The sequence below is a fragment of the Pleurodeles waltl genome, chromosome 1_2 (assembly GCF_031143425.1).
Source record: "Pleurodeles waltl isolate 20211129_DDA chromosome 1_2, aPleWal1.hap1.20221129, whole genome shotgun sequence".
Lineage (NCBI taxonomy): Eukaryota > Metazoa > Chordata > Amphibia > Caudata > Salamandridae > Pleurodeles > Pleurodeles waltl.
In genome coordinates this window covers 796,496,242-796,517,970 of record NC_090437.1, presented here as the reverse complement: position 1 = coordinate 796,517,970, position 21,729 = coordinate 796,496,242, and the positions used below count along the sequence as shown (strand labels likewise).

General features: G+C 42.9%; 1 protein-coding gene across 8 annotated transcripts in view; it reads right to left on the bottom strand.

Moving 5' to 3' along the window:
* The window catches only part of PALLD (palladin, cytoskeletal associated protein), an 847,172-nt gene that overhangs the window by 89,373 nt on the left and 736,070 nt on the right, over positions 1–21,729 (bottom strand). For 5 of the 8 annotated variants that reach the window (XM_069244031.1, XM_069244057.1, XM_069244065.1 and 2 more), the window contains 4 exons: positions 21,179–21,286; positions 10,638–10,688; positions 5,205–5,426; positions 3,761–3,910 (listed from right to left, as the gene is read on the bottom strand). In XM_069244031.1, the coding sequence (XP_069100132.1) occupies positions 3,761–3,910; positions 5,205–5,426; positions 10,638–10,688; positions 21,179–21,286 (531 nt within the window). The remainder of the gene's footprint in view (positions 1–3,760; positions 3,911–5,204; positions 5,427–10,637; positions 10,689–21,178; positions 21,287–21,729) is intronic. The other 3 variants (XM_069244040.1, XM_069244088.1, XM_069244048.1) reach the window with 2 other exon arrangements.

Genomic DNA, 21,729 nt, shown 5'->3' with positions numbered 1-21,729 from the left:
GTGAGATATTCTGGCCCTCTGTAAGCTAGTCTCTGGGATGGTCTCCCTGACTCCCTTTGCGCTGTATGAAATTTCTTGAACTTCAAGCAAGAGTTGAAAATGTAAGTATTCCAAACCTATCAAGTATTTTTTTCATTCTGCACAGAACCAAGAGACAGTTTTCCTTGTGCATGTGCTCTATAAATGTTTTACCAAATATTCACCCTTTTTTATGGAATGTTGCATTGGAATATTCCAATGTCCTGTGATGAAGAGTATCTGCTATTTTATATTGCGTGCAAGAGATGTGATACACAAAAAATAGCTGTCTAAGGGCCACATTTTGAGTGCCCCCAAATGATCCCAGTTATTTACCTGGTCACTTAATTCCATTATTATTAACACGGGTTCCTGTAACCCAGTGTTATGGAAATATAAAGGATTCCATTTTTTTAGAGGATAAAAGGCAGAACAGTGTTTTCATGCTGGTTCAGATGTGCTGTCCATGGGGTTTCACACAGACATCTCAGCTACTTTGAGGAGCAAAAATATGTGTGTGAAACACCACAATGTGTAATCCAGATGAGGCCTGTAACTTCCATTATTGGTTGCATAGGGACTACTGGACGCTCTCACAATGAGGCCCTAAAATGCTACAATGGCTCATGATTGGTTGTGAACAGTCTAAGACACATACTCATTAGAATCGAATAGCCCGACAAGGAGGGAACCAGCGTTCAGGGATCCTTTCAAAATGTGGTTGGAAACTAACGGTTGTACAAAGTCCTATGATTATTATCCTATTCTTGCATGTTTTATGCAGTGTATTAACCCTTGGAGTTTTCTGCATACTGGTTTATAGATGGAAAGCTCTAAGTGATTGTTCACCAGCATCTTTGGTTAGCGATAAGTGATTGTTATATGAAGGCAAGAATAAGCAATACTCATTTTAAGATGCATTCAGACCCATATTTATACTTTATTAGCGCCGCGTTTACGTCATTTTTTGACGCAAAAGCAGCGCAAACTTACAAAATACAATTGTATTTTGAAAGTTTGCGCTACTTTTGCGTAAAAAAAAAGCACAAATGCGGCGCTAAAAAAGTATAACTATGGGCCTCAATCTTTCTACCAAAAGTAAATGAGAATTGTGTTCTCCTTTTTTTCTACCACACTAACAGGTCTCAGACAGGAGGCTCTTATTTGCCAAAAGTATAAATAGAATACTGCCTTATAGAATTAGGGAGTAAAGATACAAATTTAGAATTAGTTTCCTGACGCACAGATCATCTGAGACACCAAGGTGTCAAAATTCTGTGGTTATCTGCATGACAGTTTATAGTGGATTATTTAGCATCTCTTTATGCTTACATTTACTATTTTGAACCGCAAATTAAAATATTCTCTAGCTTGAAATAAAGGCTATTGGCTCCGTTCAGTATCATATACCGTAAAGCACACGCATTCGTTCCCGTTGGACTAAGTATTATCTACAAAAGGGTGCTATGCTTCAGAAGAGGGCCAGGTGGGTGGGTGCAGATTACAATGCTAAGTACAGGTCCGGGATGGAAATCAGGATGTACGAAGGTAAAGGGACGGTCCAAATGACAATAAGGTACAGTGGGTTTGTATGTTTCTCTTTGAATTATGCCACAAAAATACTACAAAGATCTGTGCCTCTTGACTACAACAGTTATGTCCTCATTTTCCAGCAAAAGACATACAGACGGAGGGATAGGGTTTATTAACTAGATTTATGGTAAAGGGTTTGACGAAAATACATTTTTCTAGAGCATACATACCCAGTTTATATGTAGCTTTTATAGAGGTGACCATATCTGAGTACTGTAAATAACAGATGTCGCTAACACTCAAGTTACTGGCGCTCAATTTGCCACCCTGAGAAGGACGGATTGATGCCTTAGCTTTAACAGGATTCAATTTCTTGACCAGCTGGCTGGTCACAGCTTACGCCAGTAGCAAGTGCCTAATTCACTGAGCTAGGCTCCCAATAAAGTGATGTCCTTCTGGCAGCACAGTGTGTTTGAAGAAGGGAAGCTTGGATTAGAACCTTGGTCCCAAGCCTTCAAGACCAACACCTAATCCACCAAGACTACAACTCCTATGAAGGGCACGGCTAATATTTTGTTTCATGCTAGACTTAGTGCAATGCATTCTCTTGATATTTTACTTGAATCCTGGAATCAAGAGAAGTGTTTGTTAGACTAAATAATGCAACATTGGATGTAATAGAAATTAAGGCCCATATTTATATCTTTTTAGCGCCGTATTTGCGTCGTTTTTTTACGTCAAATCGGCGCAAAGTTACAAAATACTGGGCCGTATTTATACTCCGTTTGCGCCGAATTTGCGTCGTTTTTTTCGACGCAAATTCGACGCTAAACTAACGCCAACTAACGCCATATTTATACTATGGCGTTAGAGGCGAATAGCGCCAAAGTTCCCGGAATGTGCGTCATTTTTTAGCGTGAACCCCTTCCTTGCGTTAATGATATGCAAGGGAGGCGTTCCCGTCTAAAAAATGACTCCCAGGCCTTTACGTGGTATTTATACTCCCGGGCAAAAGAGACGCCCGGGAGTGGGCGTGGCTAAAAACGGCGCTTTTGCGCCGCTTTTTAACGCCTGGGTCAGGCATGGCGTTAAGGGACAAGTGGGCTCAAAATGAGCCCAGAGTGCCCTCCCCTGCCCCCAGGGACCCCCCCCTGCCACCCTTGCCCACCCCAGGAGGACACCCAAGGCTGGAGGGACCCACCCCAGGGACATTCAGGTAAGTATTTTTTTATTTTTTTTTAATAATTTTTTTTGGCATAGGGGGGCCTGATTTGTGCCCCCCTACATGCCACTATGCCCAATGACCATGCCCAGGGGACAGAAGTCCCCTGGGCATGGCCATTGGGCAAGGGGGCATGACTCCTATCTTTACAATGATAGGAGTCATGTTGATGGGGGATGGGCGTCGAAAATAAATGGCGCAAGTCGGGTTACGACGATTTTTTCGACGTAACCTGACTTGCCCCATTTTAAGACGCCCATGCGCCATTTTCCCCCTACGCCGGCGCTGCCTGGTGTACGTGGTTTTTCTCGCGCACACCAGGCAGCGCCGGTCTGCTTGCGCCGGCTAACGCCATTCAATAAATACGGCGCCCGCATGGCGCTTCAGAATGGCGTTAGCCGGCGCAAAACTTTTTGACGCTAAACTGCGTTAGCGCAGTTTAGCGTCAAAAAGTATAAATATGGGCCACTATTTTGTAATTTCCCGCTGTTTTTGCGTCAAAAAATGACGCAAATGTGGCGCTAAAAAAGTATAAATTTGGGGCCTAAATGTCATTAGCTTGTAGCGCCGTGCACAGTGGTAGGCACCAGAAGTGTGTGTTAAGTGTCTCTTTTAATATTGGAGCTGTGTACGTGATGGAATTTTTCAAATCAATTATCTGGATTAGATGTCAACTGTATTCTAATTATATGAAATCACAACGATCATAAGTTATTTCAAAGATGGGAAAACAGCCAGGGAACTCCTCCCAGAGCTCCCCACAGTATGATCTAATGGAGAAAAAATGCAGGTGACGATGGTGAACACACACTGCAGATGAAAATCACCTGAGAGCGAAAACAAAGACCTCTTGTTCAGGCCACTGCTGCGCCGATGCGGAAGAAAGGATGTGCTGAACTATTCGCGCAAGAGACGCATTACGATGACTTCATGCTTTAATGGGAAAATAAAGACCACGGCTAAGTCTCGAGCCACACCTGGGCTTACCTGTGGATTGGCAGCCATGATGGTATAATTCCCGTCGTCGTCCAGGGTGGAGGCTGTGATGCTGAGCGAGCAGGTCCCCTCCGGCTCTCTTTCGATCCTATAGTGCTCGCTTCTTATAGAGATCTGCTTCCCATCTTTGAACCAATAGATCTGCAGGGCGGAACAAAAGCAGGCGCTAGCTCACACACAGAGAATAGCGCATCGTCACAAGGCTACGGGTGTCGGCGGGCTTTGCCCCTCACATGGGCCGCGGGGGCAGAGGGAGAGCAGCAGCTGCCTCGGAGATCCACACCCAGAGCAACAGTGGCATGCCACAAACAAACAAAGGCCTGACATCATCCAAATCAACAGCTATTTTTATAGAACAAATCCGCTCTGATCACACCTGATAGACTACCCCTCGGCAGCCTTGCACGAAGGACAGGCGTTTGTTTTACAAAGCGCCTGGTCTACTCAGCCTCCGTGAATACGGGCTTGAGGTGGAAGACCGTCGGACAAACTCCTGCCCCACTCTTCTCATCCAATGACCCCAGGAAGTAGTAATTTGTTACTCCTTATCGCCAGCAATCTGAAGTAATCGAAGAGAGATACAACCCACTATATAAAATCCCCTAACAATAAATATAGCACTTTGGTGTGATGTCTTGATCAAAATCTGCCCTGCACCACCACAAAGAACACTCTCCTCTCACAGAGGAGCTCAATGCTACTTCTTTGAGCCAGAAGGTTTAGTGCCCTGCTCCTCTCCACTCACCTCCCTCCGACCCCAGATATCCTCTACCAGTTAAGTCCAAAGACAGGAGTCTGCCCCAAGAACCCGATGGGCCAAGAGGAACTGGAGAATGTGGCACTTTACAAAAAATGTTCAATAGCATTTCCATAGAATCAATAAAGTTTTCCTTGTTTATGTGAAGCATCTTACACCCTCTACCCCTCTGCCACGACACAGACTAATTGGGATTTAGGAAATGCACAAAAAGCCTTTAGACTCAATATGTGTGGAACCCCTGGAGCTAATGAGTGCCCTCCAAACAAGGTGTCACCGTGTGAATGATGACCTCACCACTGGTTCCGGTGACAAACTGCCTCCCCACCCAGGCACAGGACATTGAAGCAGCACTGCCATAGCAGATATTACACGGGGAATCCCTCTCATTATGGAAACTGCTACCCCCCCCCACCCCCCCCACTAATAGCCCCAGTGTGGCACACAGTTCTTACTGGGACATCTACTACTTCATATTCTAACCCTTGCACAGTACTTACATCAGCATACCAAAGAGATGTGAAGTGCCTCCAAAGTGATAATATACCAACATAAAAAAGAATATGCTTCCAGGTATGTCCAAAAAAGACCCAAAAATACAAACAAGTACTCCTAACATTGTGCATGTCGCCCGCCAGAATCATGTCTTCAAATTGTGGAAAGGGGTAACCTGCTCACCTTTGCCTTTGGATTACCAGACACCTTGCATGTGAATGTGACTGGCATGCCCTCGAAGATCTTGTAATGCTTTAGCTTCACCTCAAACTGAGGGGCCACTCCGTTCTCAATGGGCTCATCTTGGTGCTGCACCTCATCGTCCGACTCCTCCGTAGGGGTTCTTTCCAGGCGGTACTCGATTTCACTGATCAACCTCTGTTCGAAGCTGGAGACTTTGTACTCCTGTGTAACACGAAAGGCTGGCATCAGTGTGAGTGTCTGTGGTGCCTCTTACATCGCAGGAGATGCACACATCAAACAGGCTCAACCCTTGCCTCATCACCACAGAACGTAACTGCCTCCTCTAAAACTCTTCTACAAGCTACTAAATGCTAAGTGAGTGTCAGCAATCTAGAAAGCATCTTTTCAGGTCGAGTGCGCAATCGCTTTGACCTGTTGTGAGTATTATAGGCTTTTATTCATGCCCACAGCACACCCATCACTTTCACTCATTTGTGAGATTGCCTTTCAAAAATCCTTTGTTATCGTTGGTAAATGTTTTCTGTTTGTCCCTCCTTGGGGCTGTTTTCTTACGCCCTGCAGAGTGCCCCTGTTTGCACTATTGCCGATACGTTTGACTGAGCGAACTTCTTTTTCCTTTTGTGTCTCTCCTACGTGCTCATGGAGCTTTGAATCGGCTCGCTTATGTCAAATGTTTTACTCTTCGTTTTAATTTATGTGGCAAGAAAAGTCCAGTTAGGAATTTGCAGCGCTAATAGCTCTAATGGGATCAAATGCGAGACCCACTGCATTGCAAATGCACGTTTGTTTTGTGATATAAAGTGCTGAAATTATAAATAATATCCTCGAGGAACTCTCCAAATTAGTACTGACACCTATCATCGGCCTGCCTCATATGTGATGTAACAATACCCACACAGGGCAGCAGGCAGGGATGCTGCAGCTCTTCAGAGCAGGACTGCTATACCATTAATTGACAGTAGCAGCACCTCTACTATAGCAGCTATACTTTTAAGGACCAACGCATTATGTAGCTGCTGTTGTCCAATTAATGTGAAAATTCAAGCACTTCAAAGCAGTCGTACCATACTATTAGTGCTGCAGAACCAGCTCTTTTCTGCAGCGTTGCTGCAATTGTATGTGGCAACAGCAGTAGATTTCAGTAAGACTGCTGTGGTTTTAAAGAAACAATAATGGCACCTCACTTGAGGCCTGGTATAAGTTTAATGGGCCATAGAGAAACAACTCAACAGGAAGTTGATGTATGGTGAGTAATGAATTGTGCATGCCCACCATGTTTAACATAGAAAGAGCAAACAAACATAATTACACTTTACCTGTCACCGGTCACAAACGATAAGTATTGTAGAGGTGCCCGTTTTTGGGATCAGATTGCGTGCATTTACATTTGATAATCTGAGCACAGCAGCCACCAGCTCACACCTTCGGTGCAGTGAAACATACTCATGTCACACTGACTTCAGCTACTCTATGAATGCACTTAAATGCCACCAAACCTCAACAGTGAGTGACGCCCTGAGCCAATTCTCCATGGTGAAGGGCGCATTCTGTGGCAAAGATTGGACGAGAATGGGACAGCTATTTCTTCCTGACAAGGACTCTGGGTGCTCAAATGAGTGTGGGAGACAGCAAGAGGACAGATGCTCTGTCACGGCCCATGCATCCTACCCATCACTCTGCGCCAGCAGATCGCCCAGGCCTTGTACCACGTCAGCAGCAGAACACTAGGCCTTCCGGCAGCGGATAGCGCCATGAGTCAGGGTGGCTGCAATCAGATGTTGCACTTGTACACTGCCAGGACAACTCCAGTGAATCGAACCACAGCCAGGATTTCTGCCAGAACAGCGATCCAGCTCTGTGAAACCACAGGCGTGCATTAGTTCTAAAAGTAGAATTCCCTGGTATTAGTTTTGTTGTGTATTTTGAAAATGGGTAACTTAGCAATCACTGCTTTTGGAAAACATTCAAGTTGCATTTTGTTCTGAGAAGTCAAGATCTATAACCAATTTGGGAAACATTTCTTTTAAGGTTACGGCGCGTTTTTACTTTTAGAACTGTCAAATGAGTTATTATGGACAGTAGATGGAAGGGAAGGTACCGGCTACAAAGTGAAGTACATAATACATCAAGGGCCAGATGTATCAAACATTTTTGCGATCGCAAATGGCCCAACGGCGACTACATACCGATTCGGTATTAGCAAGGGGCGTGTCAAGGGGTCCCTTCCTAATACCGAATCGCAGAGGTATGTATGATTGTTTTGTGACCGTGAATGCGGTCGCAAAACAATCGCAGTTACCACCTACTTCAATTAGGTAATCACTATTGTGAAAAAAGATACATCTGGCCCCAAATGAATTACCAAAATTATATTTCCAGTATAAACTTTCTTAAGATTAAAGAGTTCTACCAGTAGATCACTGCCAACAATGGAGGCATATTTAGGATATAGGTCAATGAAAATTAACTTTTTAATGATTTAACTACGCCTGTTTTTTTAACGTGGCTGTACCTGGAAACCAAAACAAACATGCCTCACGTACCAGGAAGCAAGTATGTAAAACAAAACGAGATGAATGTCACTCTGTGTTGCGTGAAGAATGTGGGTGTATTGTTGGCTTCCATACATTTGGAAGACGCCTTTCTCGTTTTTTTGTGGATTAATGAGCTAATCAATGAATACTGAATTGAAAGCCACTTCAACGCTTCCTTCTCTGAAGGCTGTACACCACAGTGTACCACATTCCTCCACTGTGTACCGCATTCTTGCATTGTGTATCACTTTTTTCCACGGTGTACCGCATTCTTCCACTGTGTAACACATTCTTCCACCGCGTACTGAATTCTTCCACTGTGTACCACATTCTTCCACCATTACCGTATTCTTCCACTGTGTACCACATGCTTCTTCAGTGTATCATATCGTTCTACTGTGTAACACATTCTTCCACTCTGAACTGTAGCCTTCTCCCTGCATTGGGCCCTGATTATGACTGTGAAGGCTATCTCATTTGTGCCCGAAATGGGTTTACAAGTCAGGTGCAAATTGCTCCAGATGCCAGTGCTTACACTCCTAATTTTTACTAGGTAAAACCTAGCAAAAATTGTGTGGGGTGGGGGGGCGGATGGGACAGGAACAATGATAATGTCTAAATGCTGGCTTGTGCTCTGCACCCTGAATGGATGGACTGTTGCACAATTTGGATGTTAGTTCCCAGTTCTAAGTTTGATACACTGGGAATCGGGTGCTGTTAGACCTGTCAGTTCTTGGTGTGGTTTCCCCTGTATTTTGGATTCTGACCTCCTCTTTTTGATTCTGTGCTGAATTTAGTTTTTGTTGGCGTGAGGACTCTGGGAACTTTACCACTGCTGACCAATGCTAAAGTACAAGTGCTCTCTGTCTAAATTGTATTGGTAATTGGTTTATCCATGATTGGCATAATTGATTTACTCGTAAGTCCCTAGTATAGTGCCCCAGGTCAGCAGACCAAAAGAGGCCAACCAGTACCCAGGATGGAAGATCCCAAAGCCAGCTAGAGCAGGAGAGGACAGACTCAACCATACCACAGGCAGGGCCCGAAAGATGAGAAAGATTCCCAATAAGAGAACCAAAGACAAACAACCAGCCATATGTGAAAAAGAAAATTAAAAGGAAAGGCACAGTGCATACAGCCAAGCATCAACCTAACAGAGCAACACCAGAAGGCATCATTTTAAAGCAAGACCACAGACCCAGGACACACAACACAAAACAAAGAAAACCCTGTGAACAGTCCGCTCCACAGAGCCACAATAGTAAGTGAAGCAAACCCCCTTAATCCTGGAGAGCACTGGAGAAGATTACTCTGAAGGAAGGAAATCCCACCAGTGACCAGTCCATGACAAGGAGTACCTACTGCAAGAAGAAACACACCCAGCGGAACGCAGATGATGAGCTGGAATACCCCATGACGGGACAGAAGATGCCCCCAGATTAGTGGATGGGGCAAACTAAGAACAACCGATTTAAAAAACAAAAAAACAAACCACCCATGTTCTAGCAAAGCCAAACAAAAAGCACAGCAGGCAGAGGGAACACTAGAAACCAAGGGCAAGAAGACAGCTAAGAGAGCATAAAGAAGTCACAACTTATATCTCTCCATGGGATCCAGTAGAAGAGGTAAGGCAGAAGAGCACTGCCTGTGAGAGCAAAGAGAATCACCAAAGCACCCAGAACTCACCAAAGCACACAGTCAAGGGGGAACAGACAGCAATACAATCAAATAATACAGGATCAACCAGGCTAGCATATTTATGTGTGTATTTTCATATGCACTATTCGTAAAGCGTGCACCTAGTCAAAAGGCTGCAGAACACTGTACAGGGTCAAAAGTAAAGACACAGTCAACAAATGATTTGAGAGGTAGTTAGATAATATCTGTAACATGGTGCAGCTGGGAAGGTGAGCATATCTCTATAATGTAAGGAGGGGTATGAGGAAAGGATGTTGAGGTTATATAAGGTGCTGCCAATTGGATAGCCTTGCAGAAAACAAGGATAAGAAAGGAGTAATACAATATCACCATTCCTGTACTGCCTTACCTTCAACATCATCACTGATGTCAGGTGCTCCCTGATCAAAACCTTCAAAATGTATGGATGCGGGGGAAAGGATGGCAAAGTAAAAACCCATCTTCGAGTTTCTTTGGATTGAGTTCCTAAAGGATGGAGCGTGAAGCTTGATCTTGCAATTATGATGTGTCAGATGTATTTTCCTTAATCTAATTAATTTCATCATGTAACAAGACATGTGGCACTTGAGCTGTGCATTTACAGTAAAAGGTCACTATTGTTCACGAAATCCCAGCGTCCATTCCCAGGGAGTCACAAGCATCTGGCGTTGATATTGTTTATAATGGTTGGGCAAGCTGACCACATTTAATGAAAATTTGCCTAATCGAGGTAGGTCCAAATCTACTAAACGTTTTGTCCTACACAAACTATAGCATCTATGTATTTACCACTATGGAGAACAATGTGCATTGCGCTGAACATCAGAACCTTTATTAACTGTGACCCATATTGTGCATACCACCTTCTTGCCAGCCTTGCACCCTTTTCTAATATAGAAAAATACCCATGGAGTTTCTGAAGCTCCTAGAGTTTGGGAAGTGGCAATTCACTGTATAATTAATAAAACAGCTGTATCAATGTTCGACGATCAATGATCAATCAGATTACAAAAGCAGGCCCATGCATAATCCAGAACCATTCCATATTTTCCTCCTAGGAGCTTTCATGTGAAGTGCACCATGATACTTTGAATTAAATATAACAAGGAAACAAGGAAGAAAGGTAAAGAGCAGAGGAAAGCTAGCATGGTACAAATTGAAATACAAGAAACAGTCAAAGCAGAAATTTGAAAGTGTTAACCTTTTGATTGTCAAGAGGGCTTTCTAGAGGAGCATCAGGAGAAGCAACTTCCTGTAAAGGCAGAGAAAAAGAGATGAAGGATGACAGAACATAAGAGTATTCTGACATTTATGGGTTGAGATAGTGGGGATAAGGAATAAATGGTTATGGTAGGAACAAAAAGAGACATGACATCAGTGCTTAATTTGAGAATGTGATTTCCGGTGCGGGGCACCAGCACTTATTTTAGAGGGCCGGCACTTATTTTTCTGCCTCAAGCATTTACTGTGAGGAAAAGACACATATAGGAAAGACAGAGGAAGAGAAAAACAAAAAATCGTCACAAAGGGAGAAGTCAGAAAGCTGCAAGAGTGAGCTGAAGGGGCAGGGAGTGGATGTAAATGGATTAAAGAGGCCCAAGATGGCTTCAGGATTGTGCTGCCTCAGTGTTCTGTGCTCGCCCATTCAATTGTAGCAGCCGCGTGTTTCAGAGGGGAGTTTTGGGCACCGGCATGTTTTTATTTACAAATTAAGCACTGCATGACATGAGGGATAAAGGGGGAGGGGTATGTGTGCTTTAGAAAACATTAAACCAAGATATCCAGTAGATTTGTTTTACCTTAAAATAACTAGTCCACTCTCAGTCATGCAGGAAATGGTTATCGAGTAATGTGACAATAGTAGTACATGAGTAGGGTGGCTACGGTAGCATGCTTGTCAGTTGTCTGCAAAAGTGTATGAGTAGGGTGGATACAGTATGTGTAGGATGGCTATGGAATCACAGAATCATTTGTTTAGTTAAGGTACTGAAGCATACATGAAGGCTGTAATGGAAAGATATGGGTAGTGTGGGTGGCTGCAGAGGTGTATGAGTAGAGTGGTTATAATATGGGTAGGATGGCTCTGGAATCAAACGTTTACAGTAGTTATGAAAGCATACATGTGGGTCGCTATCAAATAATATGAGTAGAGTGGCTGAAGAAGCATACGAGTAGAGTGGATATAATAAGTGTAGCATGGGTATGGAATCAGGGAATCATACATCTACCATAGGGACAGAAGCCTAAATATAGGGCGGTAATGGAAGGGTGTGAGTAGGGTGGCTGCCGAAGGGTATGAGTAGAGTTAGGGTTTAATATGTGAGGGGTGGCATTGCAATCATATGTTTATAGCGGCTATTGAAATGTACATATTGGATGGTAAACATATAAGCAGGCTGACTTATGTCAACATTCAAGTGGAGATTTATCGGAAAGGATGACTCTGAAAACCTGTCCCTGCCAATCTCAAGATTTACAGATTCATTGGCCAACATACGAGGTCTGAAATTAACATCGTGTTTGTTGTGTCCTTTGGCGATAAAGACAATATATTTTATTGTTTAATATCTTACCCAAGCTCTATCACGCCACATAAATGTAATGCCCCAGGATTATGATGGAAACAGTGAAATTTAAACATCTCATGCTTGTTATAGGTTATATAATTTGTATTTAACAAATAAAGCAAAACTAAAATCACAATCAGGGGAGTTCTTCATCAGCGCTGCCCGGAGTTGTTCTTAAACTTATGAAAGGCACTTTCAATGCAGACAGGCTGCACATTACAACTGTGATTCTAACCATGCTGACGATCAGAAAAGATTACATGTGTACTCATTATCATACACATCTCATGCAGTATACTCATGTAATCGGAAAAAGAAAATACTATTTATGTACCAACTTTCTGGTTAAAGCTCTTGTGTCAACTTATATTTCATTAGAGGAATAGAAAATTTGTATTTTTTGTATACATTGCTGTTGCACAGGTAGAAGAGTAGACAATGATAAAACACTCCAGCGGATTAAGTCAAACTACACATTGCCAAAATCTTATTATTACATACTTCCAGAAGATGACAGCTGTAATTGTATGTATCAAATCACAACTGGACGTGGGTGAAAGGGCCTCTTCCTACCCCACTCACCAGTGGAAAGGTCTTCGGGTTTCAAAGTATTCATCTCTCCACCTGCCTGGATCTAGGTCCCAAGGCTAGGCTGCTTATTACTCTATGTAGACTAAAAAATGGGTGAGCAGAGGGCCTTAGCAGGTTTTCAAATGGTCTTCTTAAGGGCAAAGATTTACAAAGACAGCATTCAATGTGTTTCTGCCTCTGAACCCTAAAAGTCTGCCACTGAATCACTGGATGTTATTTGTAAAAGGGGGAATACAACCAATTACCCGATATAAAGTGCATGAAACAAGAGGCAAAGGAGGCCATTGAGGGCAAATACCAAACCTTTAAAATCCAATACAACAAATGCTGTTCAATAAGATGTACTTTTAAATGGTTAGGAATGACTACTTGCAATGTCTTGTTTGGGAGATATGGTGTAACAACAGAATACGTGTTCAGGCTACGGTTGAATTCATTCTTGCATTTACTCATAAACCAAGATGCTTCTCTGTAGAATGTAAGGCAAGCACATGCAGGACTAGCTTATTGAATAACCAATTGTTGTTGAGATTTTCAAATTTCCATTTGTATTCGCAGACTTGAAATACATTCAAAAGTTGAATGACACAGTAACGTTCCTTTATACCTAAGTATATATACAGAGATTGTCGTAAACACACTTAATTTATGTTATTTATTTTTGTCAAAATTCATCTGTATTGTATTCAAATTCATTTTCTTGAAAATTCATATATTTGTTAACAGTTAGATTTCACAGGTGGGAGCAATTAAATTCTCAATGCATTTGGGAAGAAAAGACTTGGTTTGGAAACTCTTTATATGTAGCAAACTGTTGTGATCAGTGAGTTTTGTAACCAGTTACGTAATCAGTTTTGCATTACACACTTCAACCATTACATCTAAAAATTCAATAATACTATCATCAATTCGGTGAGTGAAATTTGCACAATTGTGTTTGTTTCTCAGTCATTTCTTTTGTTTTCATTTCCAGGAATTATTTCGTGCCAAAACCACAAAAAAATGTCATCAAAGAACCTTGTGTAGGATCCTACATTTTGTATCCAATCATTAATTTTGTATAGATATTGATGTTTACAGTTTACCATGTATAAGTTGTACTGGCCTTTCCAATGAATCTAATCTAAAAGTTGTTAAAGATTTTTATAGATTTAATGACGTGTTATGAATAGCTTCACAAGAACAATGTGATGTGCAAATCCCAGTAGGCAATGGAGACTGACCTGCCTATCCAACTGTCCAAAACTTTCTCATCTCACAAACTTTGTCCTTTGCCTTTTGTCTTTCCAGCAGATGATAATTAAAAGACAACAGAGAGATAGTTTGGAGATAAGATGGGAAAGGTTTTAATTAAAGCAGCCGCACCTGAATGAGTTAATCTGCACCGTTTGAGCTGTGCGAATTAAACGAAGCAGTCACAGGATCGTGTCCTATTTGAAGATATGGTAGGGGGTGGTGGATTGCTTTCTGCCTCTCATAGCTCTCTGTGTATGCACTCTTCTCTGCTGGGAATGATTTTTTTTTTTTTTTTTTCTTTTTTTTTTCGTCCTCATAATTATCACCCATGCTTTGGTAGAGGAAAAATGGTACCGGACGGGGGAAACGTAACCCTTGGGTCGTCCCGTTTGGTCTACGTTTTATTATTCTCCCAATCGTATGCCATCAACCAGGATATACTATTTTCTATGAAACCTAGTCATAACCAAAGCATCGCCCAGTATTGGGTAAGGGGAGTACTAATCATTGGACTTAAGTTGCACGAGGAGGAGACCAGACAGCAAAACAGTAATATACTATTGGTAGACATTTTCCCAGTTCATCCAGAAGTTATCCCTTCTAGAAAGGGGACCTCGTTGTTCCATTATGCACATTCGATTTACAGATATTTGCCAATCCTTAGAACGGGGGGGAAAGGGGTCAACCCATTTACGACAAATTTCTCGTCTAGCCAAAAGTATTAATACAAACAACAGGTGCTCCTGATGTGCTGACAATTTTTGATAATTCATACCCTGTTCACTGACCCCAAACACCACCATAGAAAGATCCAATTTTACGTTCACATTAAATATTATCTTTAAAGTGTTTCCTATCTCCTCCCAATATTCCCACAACTTTGAACATTGCCAAAACATGTGTATATCGTTTGCCTTATCGTCACCACACCTCGGACAGTTTTTCTGAGTTTTCCCGATAGCTGTTAATCTGGCCGGCGTCCAGTAAACCCTATGAAGTGTGAACAAATGGTTTTTCTTCAACTCTGCCGGGCTGGTCGTGAACCACAATTCTGAGCAGGACCTATTCCATAAAGATTTCACATCTAGAGTTGGAAAGATCCCCCCCCACTTCGACAAGGGAAGGGATGTCCCATCCCTTGTTGCTTCCAACAGAGCATGGTACCACAGAGCAACTTCCTTATTAATGATTTTCTGGTTTAATTTCCCTTCCCATATATTCCTTCCTATTTCTCCTATTTGTTGCGATTTAACCCAACTAGCTATCTGAAGATACTTGAATTTGGAGACTGTGCCTCCAGTCCCTTCATAAAGTGTCGACCAGCTTAACAGTTCTGGTCCTTCCATTATCTGGCCCCATCTTACAATCCCACTCACTCTCAAAGGAATTGATAATTTATCAGTGAGGCATTCAGGAGTGCCAGGTGAATCCCAAATGGGGGAAGAGCTGCAAAAATAGGGTATCTCTAGCACCTTCCGAAAGTGCATCCAAATGTTGCATGCATGTCTGAGTGTCTTCAAGCGTACCTTCTTGAAGTACTTAGGATGGCCGAATTTATATAGAAAATGATCTGCTTTTTCCTCGAGGTGTGCCGTTAAGGCTTTCCACGCCGGATCATATTCTGACTTCTTATTCAATAGGTTTCTAATGTTTTTTAATTGAAATGCCAGATAATACTTGAAGAAATCTGGAGACGCAATGCCCCCCCACTCTTTTTTTTTACTCATCTTTTTCCACGAGATCCTTACTCCTTTAGAGGCCCATACAAACGAGGATAAATCCCCCTGTAGTTTTTTAAACCAGCAGTTCTTAAACTCTAGTGGAATAGTGTTGAATAAAAAGGTGAATTTTGGGAGAATACACATCTTCAAAATGTTGGATCTTCCAATTATGGAAAGAGGGAGAGCGGCCCACGTCTTTAGCAATTTTTTGGTTTCTCTGTATGTTATGTTAAAATTTAGTTTAGGTACCTCATTTAGATCATTTGTTAATCGTATACCCAAATATCTGATCTCTTGTTTGACTAAAGGAGAAGCATAAGTCAAATTCCAACACATTATTTCTGTCTTTTCTGTGTTTACGCTGTAACCAGAAAGTTTACCAAATTGCTCCATCAAAGTATTGAACGCTAGTAGGGTAGAACTAACATCCTTGGTGTATAGCATAAGATCATCCGCATATAATGCTACTTTTTTTTCCCAGTCCCCACTTTGAAATGGAGTAATTTCCTTACTTAACCTAAGAGAAATTGCCAGAGGCTCAATATATAAGTTAAAAAGCAAGGGAGACAATGGACATCCCTGTCGCGTACCCCGCCAAATCCTAAATTCTTGTGATAACTGGCCGTTGACCAGAATTCTCGCTGAGGGGCATCTATACAATTCCCTGACTGTCCTAACAAAAGGAAATCCCAAGCCTCCTTTTTCCAGCACTAACCTCAAAAAAGACCAATTGACCCGATCGAAGGCCTTTGCTGCGTCAAAAGTCAGAATCGCCAGAGGGGTCTTTTCTTGTTCCGCCAGATCTATTGCAGCAAATAACTCATGTGTTACATCCTGGAGATACCTCCCTTTCATAAAACCCTTTTGATCCGTATGAATCAGATTGCCTATGGCACTCCCTAATCTCCTGGCTAAAATCCCTGTATAAAGTTTGTAGTCGGCATTCAACAGGGAGATGGGTCTGTAAGATGCACAAGACATTGGGTCCTTACCTGGCTTTAAAACTAGACAAATTATAGCCTCTCTCCAGGATTTAGGCGTCTGAGCCCCCTCAACCAGCATAGAATTAAATAATTCTAATAAAAAAGGACTAATAACTTCCCCCAAGACCTTGTACAATTCATTAGGTAGATTGTCTGGACCAGCGGCCTTTCCTTTTTTTAACGCTTTTATGCCTTCAATAAGCTCAGCCTCATTTATTTTACAATTTAATAGGGTCTTTTCAGAATCTTCTAGAGCTGGAAGGTGTAGTTTTTCTAGAAAATCACTAATCGACTCGTCTGAATTAACCAGGCTTTCTGAGTATACGTCTTGGAAAAAAGATACAAATGCCCCCTCAATCTCTTCTTGCTCCACACAAATCGTATTGTCCGATTTGACTGCTGAAATATATCTTTTAGAGAGGTCTGACTTAACCTTCCATGCTAGTAGCTTACTGCAACCTTCTCCATATTCATGGTGAGCATATCGGCTAGCTTCCCATTTTAACTTACTGCGATTTTCCAAAAAAGCCTCTAGCTTAGTCCGAACATTAACCTCTTGACATATCAAGTCCTCTAATAAATTGACCTTCTCTTCTGCTCGTGCTTTATGGATTGCAGCTTGCAAGGTTTTTAGAGATAATTCCATATCTCCCAATTTCTCTTTTTCTTCACGATGTTTGTATATTGCCAGGCTCATAAGCCTCCCTCTAATATAAGCCTTAAAGGCGTCCCAAACACACCATAAACTTGCCGTACCTTGGTTCAAAAGAAAGAAATCTCTTGTGTCTTTTTTTAATGCTTCTACTATAGAGTCGTCTAATAGTATAGCGCGATTAATTATACATCTAATACCTTTATTTACGACCCTGATATCCAAGTGTAATTTTACAGCTGAATGATCTGAGAGGTGAGCTGGATTGTGGGCTACCTTTCTGACCTCTGGGCATAAACTTTTATGTATTAAAAAAAAATCTATTCTAGATCTATGCCCATATTTTTTATTGTAAAATGTATATCTGTCTCCTTCGCCTCCTCTGCAGTGCCATATGTCTACCAATCCTAAATCTTGCATGGCTTGTTTCACCTGTGCCCTCATTTTAGGAGAGTTATCCGTACCTCGAGGGGTTGACTTATCGTGTACAGGGTCTAACAAAATGTTGAAGTCTCCGCCTAGTACCACTGGATATCTAGCTAGAAGTAAAATATTGAATAACTCTTGAAATGGTGTGGGATCATCTAGGTTAGGTCCATAATAGCCTGCCACCGTGACCCAATAACCACATACGCACAGTTCTACCACTACCCATCTCCCTCTAGGGTCAACTTGCACCGATCCTATCCTAAGCTTTATGGATTTTTTGATGAGAACTGCCACGCCTTTTATCACACTAGTTTGGGAGGAGCATACGCTAAGAGAAACCCAATTCAACCGTTTAACCCAGGTCTCCCACTCTGTTTGTTGGAGATGAGTTTCTTGCAATATGATAATCTCCTCTTCCGCCAATCTTAAATATTCAAAAATCTTCCTCCTCCTGCTTACCACTCTTAAACCATTCACATTCCAAGAAAGAAATTTCAATCTTAAATTCCCATACTTAGACATATCTGTCAGGAGAAAAGGAAAACGTCATAAGCACAGCGCACCCCCCTCCTAGGTAAACAACATATGAGGACTTTCTTATTTTTATCCTTTCAACCCACCTAACCCACCTAACCCAACCCAAACCCCCACACCCAGTGCCTTCCACCCCCTCCACCAACACCAACCCCAACTCCCACCCAAACCCAACCCCCCTACCCTGGGGAACCCTCCCTGATTCTACTAGGATAACCATCCTGTTATCCTAAATTCGAACTCCCCATCGGACGAGATACTTCCACTAGATCTTATTGTGACGCCTTAATCTGGTCTATAAATGCGCTAACCTCCCCCGGATCTCTCATGTTATACATTTTGTTCTTCCACATGATCCGGAGTGCTGCCGGAAACCTTAGCTGTACGGTAGCCCCAAGAGAACGAAGCTCACGCATAAAATTTCCCAATTCCCACTGTCTATCTAACGTTGCTTTAGACAAGTCCGATCTTATCCTGAAGGCCCAATCCCCCTTGGAAAAAACACCAACTTTAAGGGCTTCAGACAGAATTTTTTCCTTGATAGAGTACGTATTGAAATTTATCAGAATCCTCCTGGGATTCTTCCTCCCGGGATTTTTCTTGAACGGGTCACGATGGACTCTTTGAATATCCTCTTCCAGGTTAAACCCTGCTGTATTTGGGATAACCTCTTTTATCAAAGCAATCACATAGCCCTTAATATCTTCCCCTTCCAATCCCTCAGGAACACCCAAAAGCCTGATATTATTTCTCCGCATGTTATTTTCCAAAATCTCTAGTTTGTCCTGTAACAACTTTTCTCCACGTTTTAATTGTGAAATATCCTCAGATTGAGCTGCCACCCGCTCCTCATGGGCCGCCACCACAGTCTCGAGTTTACCCATCCGATCTGTTAACAAAGTGATTTTATTTTCCAAAGCCTCACATACTTCCCGAATCCTTGTTTGGTTATTTTCTGATGTCTCAAATTTTTCCCTAATCTCTTTAGTAAGAGAGATTAGCAGGGCCTGTACGTCCATACCATAAGACATTGTACCTCTGAGAGGGTTGCTCTCCACTTCTAACAAAGCCGATAATTTAGAGGAATCCTCTCCCTGTCCATCTAGATCCTTGTCTAATGGATTTAGGGGCGACCGCCTAGCCAAACGCATAGCTAAATTTGACATTTCTAAATCATCTGAGGTTAGTTGACTATTTGCCATATCCTGCGATGGAAAGGTAGTAGTCCGAAAATATCTTGTGATCAGTGATTCACTCCTCCCCAGAAGTTCAGGTTGGCCTTCCCCCAAGAGAGGGATAGGAGGGCCCACAGATGACAAAATTTGATCAGTCCCCTTTAAAGAGACTTCGCCGTGAGTCTTATATCCAGGATTTGTAACTGCTACAGTCTCTGATGAATAAACCTGGGGCTTATCACTCACACCCAGGGGGCCGGGCTTACAAGTCCTTGCACCAACCAGGTTTTTAACCTCTGCCCGTGCAACCCTGGGGCGGCGTTTGATTGGAGACATGCACCGAGAGGCTCTGCTGGTATCACGTTCTCCTCCCACCTTATTCCTGTTCAAATTACTCCTAGTGGAAAGCCCCGGAGTCTCCGGTAAACTCCCACGAAGAGAACAGCGAGAGGTATAAGATCTCCCTCGTCGCACACCCCTCACTGCTTCAGCCCAAATACTGGAATTTAAAGCTTGATTCCAGGGGACCCCCTGACCACCTCTCGCCGAAGCAATTTCGCCCCCCTCCTTGTTCGCCGTGATTTTTAATTAAATCTCCCGACCTGGGGCGGGGAGATCAATATAAACAAGTACACTCCAATAGTAACGTATTCCGAGACTGGATTTTCTAGGATCCTTCCGAGTCCTTCAAATAGCTACTCCAAGCCCGATAGGCAAATGATGCCCAGTGATGCCCAACTCGGTCTAATTCAAGGAGTAGAAACAACGTTGGAATAACTCTTAAAGCAAAGAGACAATGCTCAAAGTTAATGATAAGAGAGTTTAACATCAAACCTCTGTGGGTGACAGAAGAAGTCTAAAAAAAAAAAAGAAAGGCTCACAAAAAAAAAAAAAAAATCCTATGCAGATTCAACCTGCGATTGTTTTTTAAAGATCCGATGTTCAGGTTAATTAACGATTTATGGTATTCCTACCAATCTGGATTTATCAGTGTGTATCTCTCACGCAGGGAGCTCTGTCAACCTCAACACCGAGAGAGAAAAAAAAAAAAAAAAAAAAAAAACGCCATCAACAGCTCTTCCCGGCAAGAGGGACGACTCACCCGGGGCGCCGGTCTAGGAGCCCTGCACAATCCCAGTCTCTCCCCTAGTCTCTTCCCCGGCGTCTCTCCTCCAAACCTCTTCCTCGTCACAACAAGGGGGCCCCTCTACGGCCGCGGTGATCCTCTCGCGCGTCGATCCAACTGCGGGACTGCTCCGGCTCTCAGCGCGTCGTTTCCAGGTCAGGGGTCGCAGGTCGCGTCTCTCGTCCGCGTCTCTCGTCCGATGGGAGTTCGCGGTCAGCGCTTCAACCGGCCGCCATGTTCCCCGTCCCTCTTCCCGTATCAAAAAAAAATCTTGAAATCTGAATCTTGTGGTTCTTGTGGCAAAATCCTGGAACGACTTCCCGCTTCACCTACGGACCTCATCCTCTATTCTGGAATTCAGGAAAGGACTCGAACTGGCTGTTCAACTGAACTCCTTAGCAGCTGTGTTCTCAGCGCCCGGATACTCTTGTGGGTGGTTAGCCACACTTTACAAATCTCCCCCTTATCGCTCCTTGGCTTACACGCCAGGGATCTCGTAAGCATTCACGCTTTCGAAGACGGCGCGCACGGTGCTGAGGAGACTCTGACGCATTTGAAATTCGCTCCGTCCTCCAGCTACCCGGACCGCCTTCCGTTGGTCCGCCCTTCTGATTTGCATTTACGTCAGTAAAGATCAAGAGGCCATTGCTTGCGGCTGTTTTAATTGGATCTCTTCTCTGCTGGGAATGATGTAAGAAACAGCAATGATAACATGGTCACTCACTCACCTGTGTTCCCGCCTCCTCCTCGGTCTCCTGGTTCTGCACACTGAAGACTGAGGCAGCACTGTCAGCGCCTAGAAGCCGACGGGCCATCTTCTCCTCATACGTCAGCTTCTACAAAAGGGTGAAAAGAGTACGGGTTTCTGGTTACCACTTTTGACTTTACAAAGATGGGAGCTGCTTACTAGCACAGTCTAGACATTACCCATGATTTAAGTTTTGTGGAAAATGTAACATAAATCAGAACCTACAAAATCTTTTAGGATGAAAATGGATACATATGCAGACCTGGTGCATGTGATGCATTAATGCAATGAGCAGTGAGGACTTGTTCGTATCGAGTGCAGAGTCCAAGCCAAACAGATCGTCAAGCCCTGCTTGCGTCAGCAACAAGGGGCACCATGCGGACATCTGCTCAATAAAAAAGCATGCTAAACCCTACAGTAGACTTTACACACTATCTCTCTCCAAAAGGCGACTGGTTCTACTTCACTACGAAGTACGTGCTCTATATATACCGGTGCTGGAGTTAAAATACTAAAGTGAGTTTGGAATTA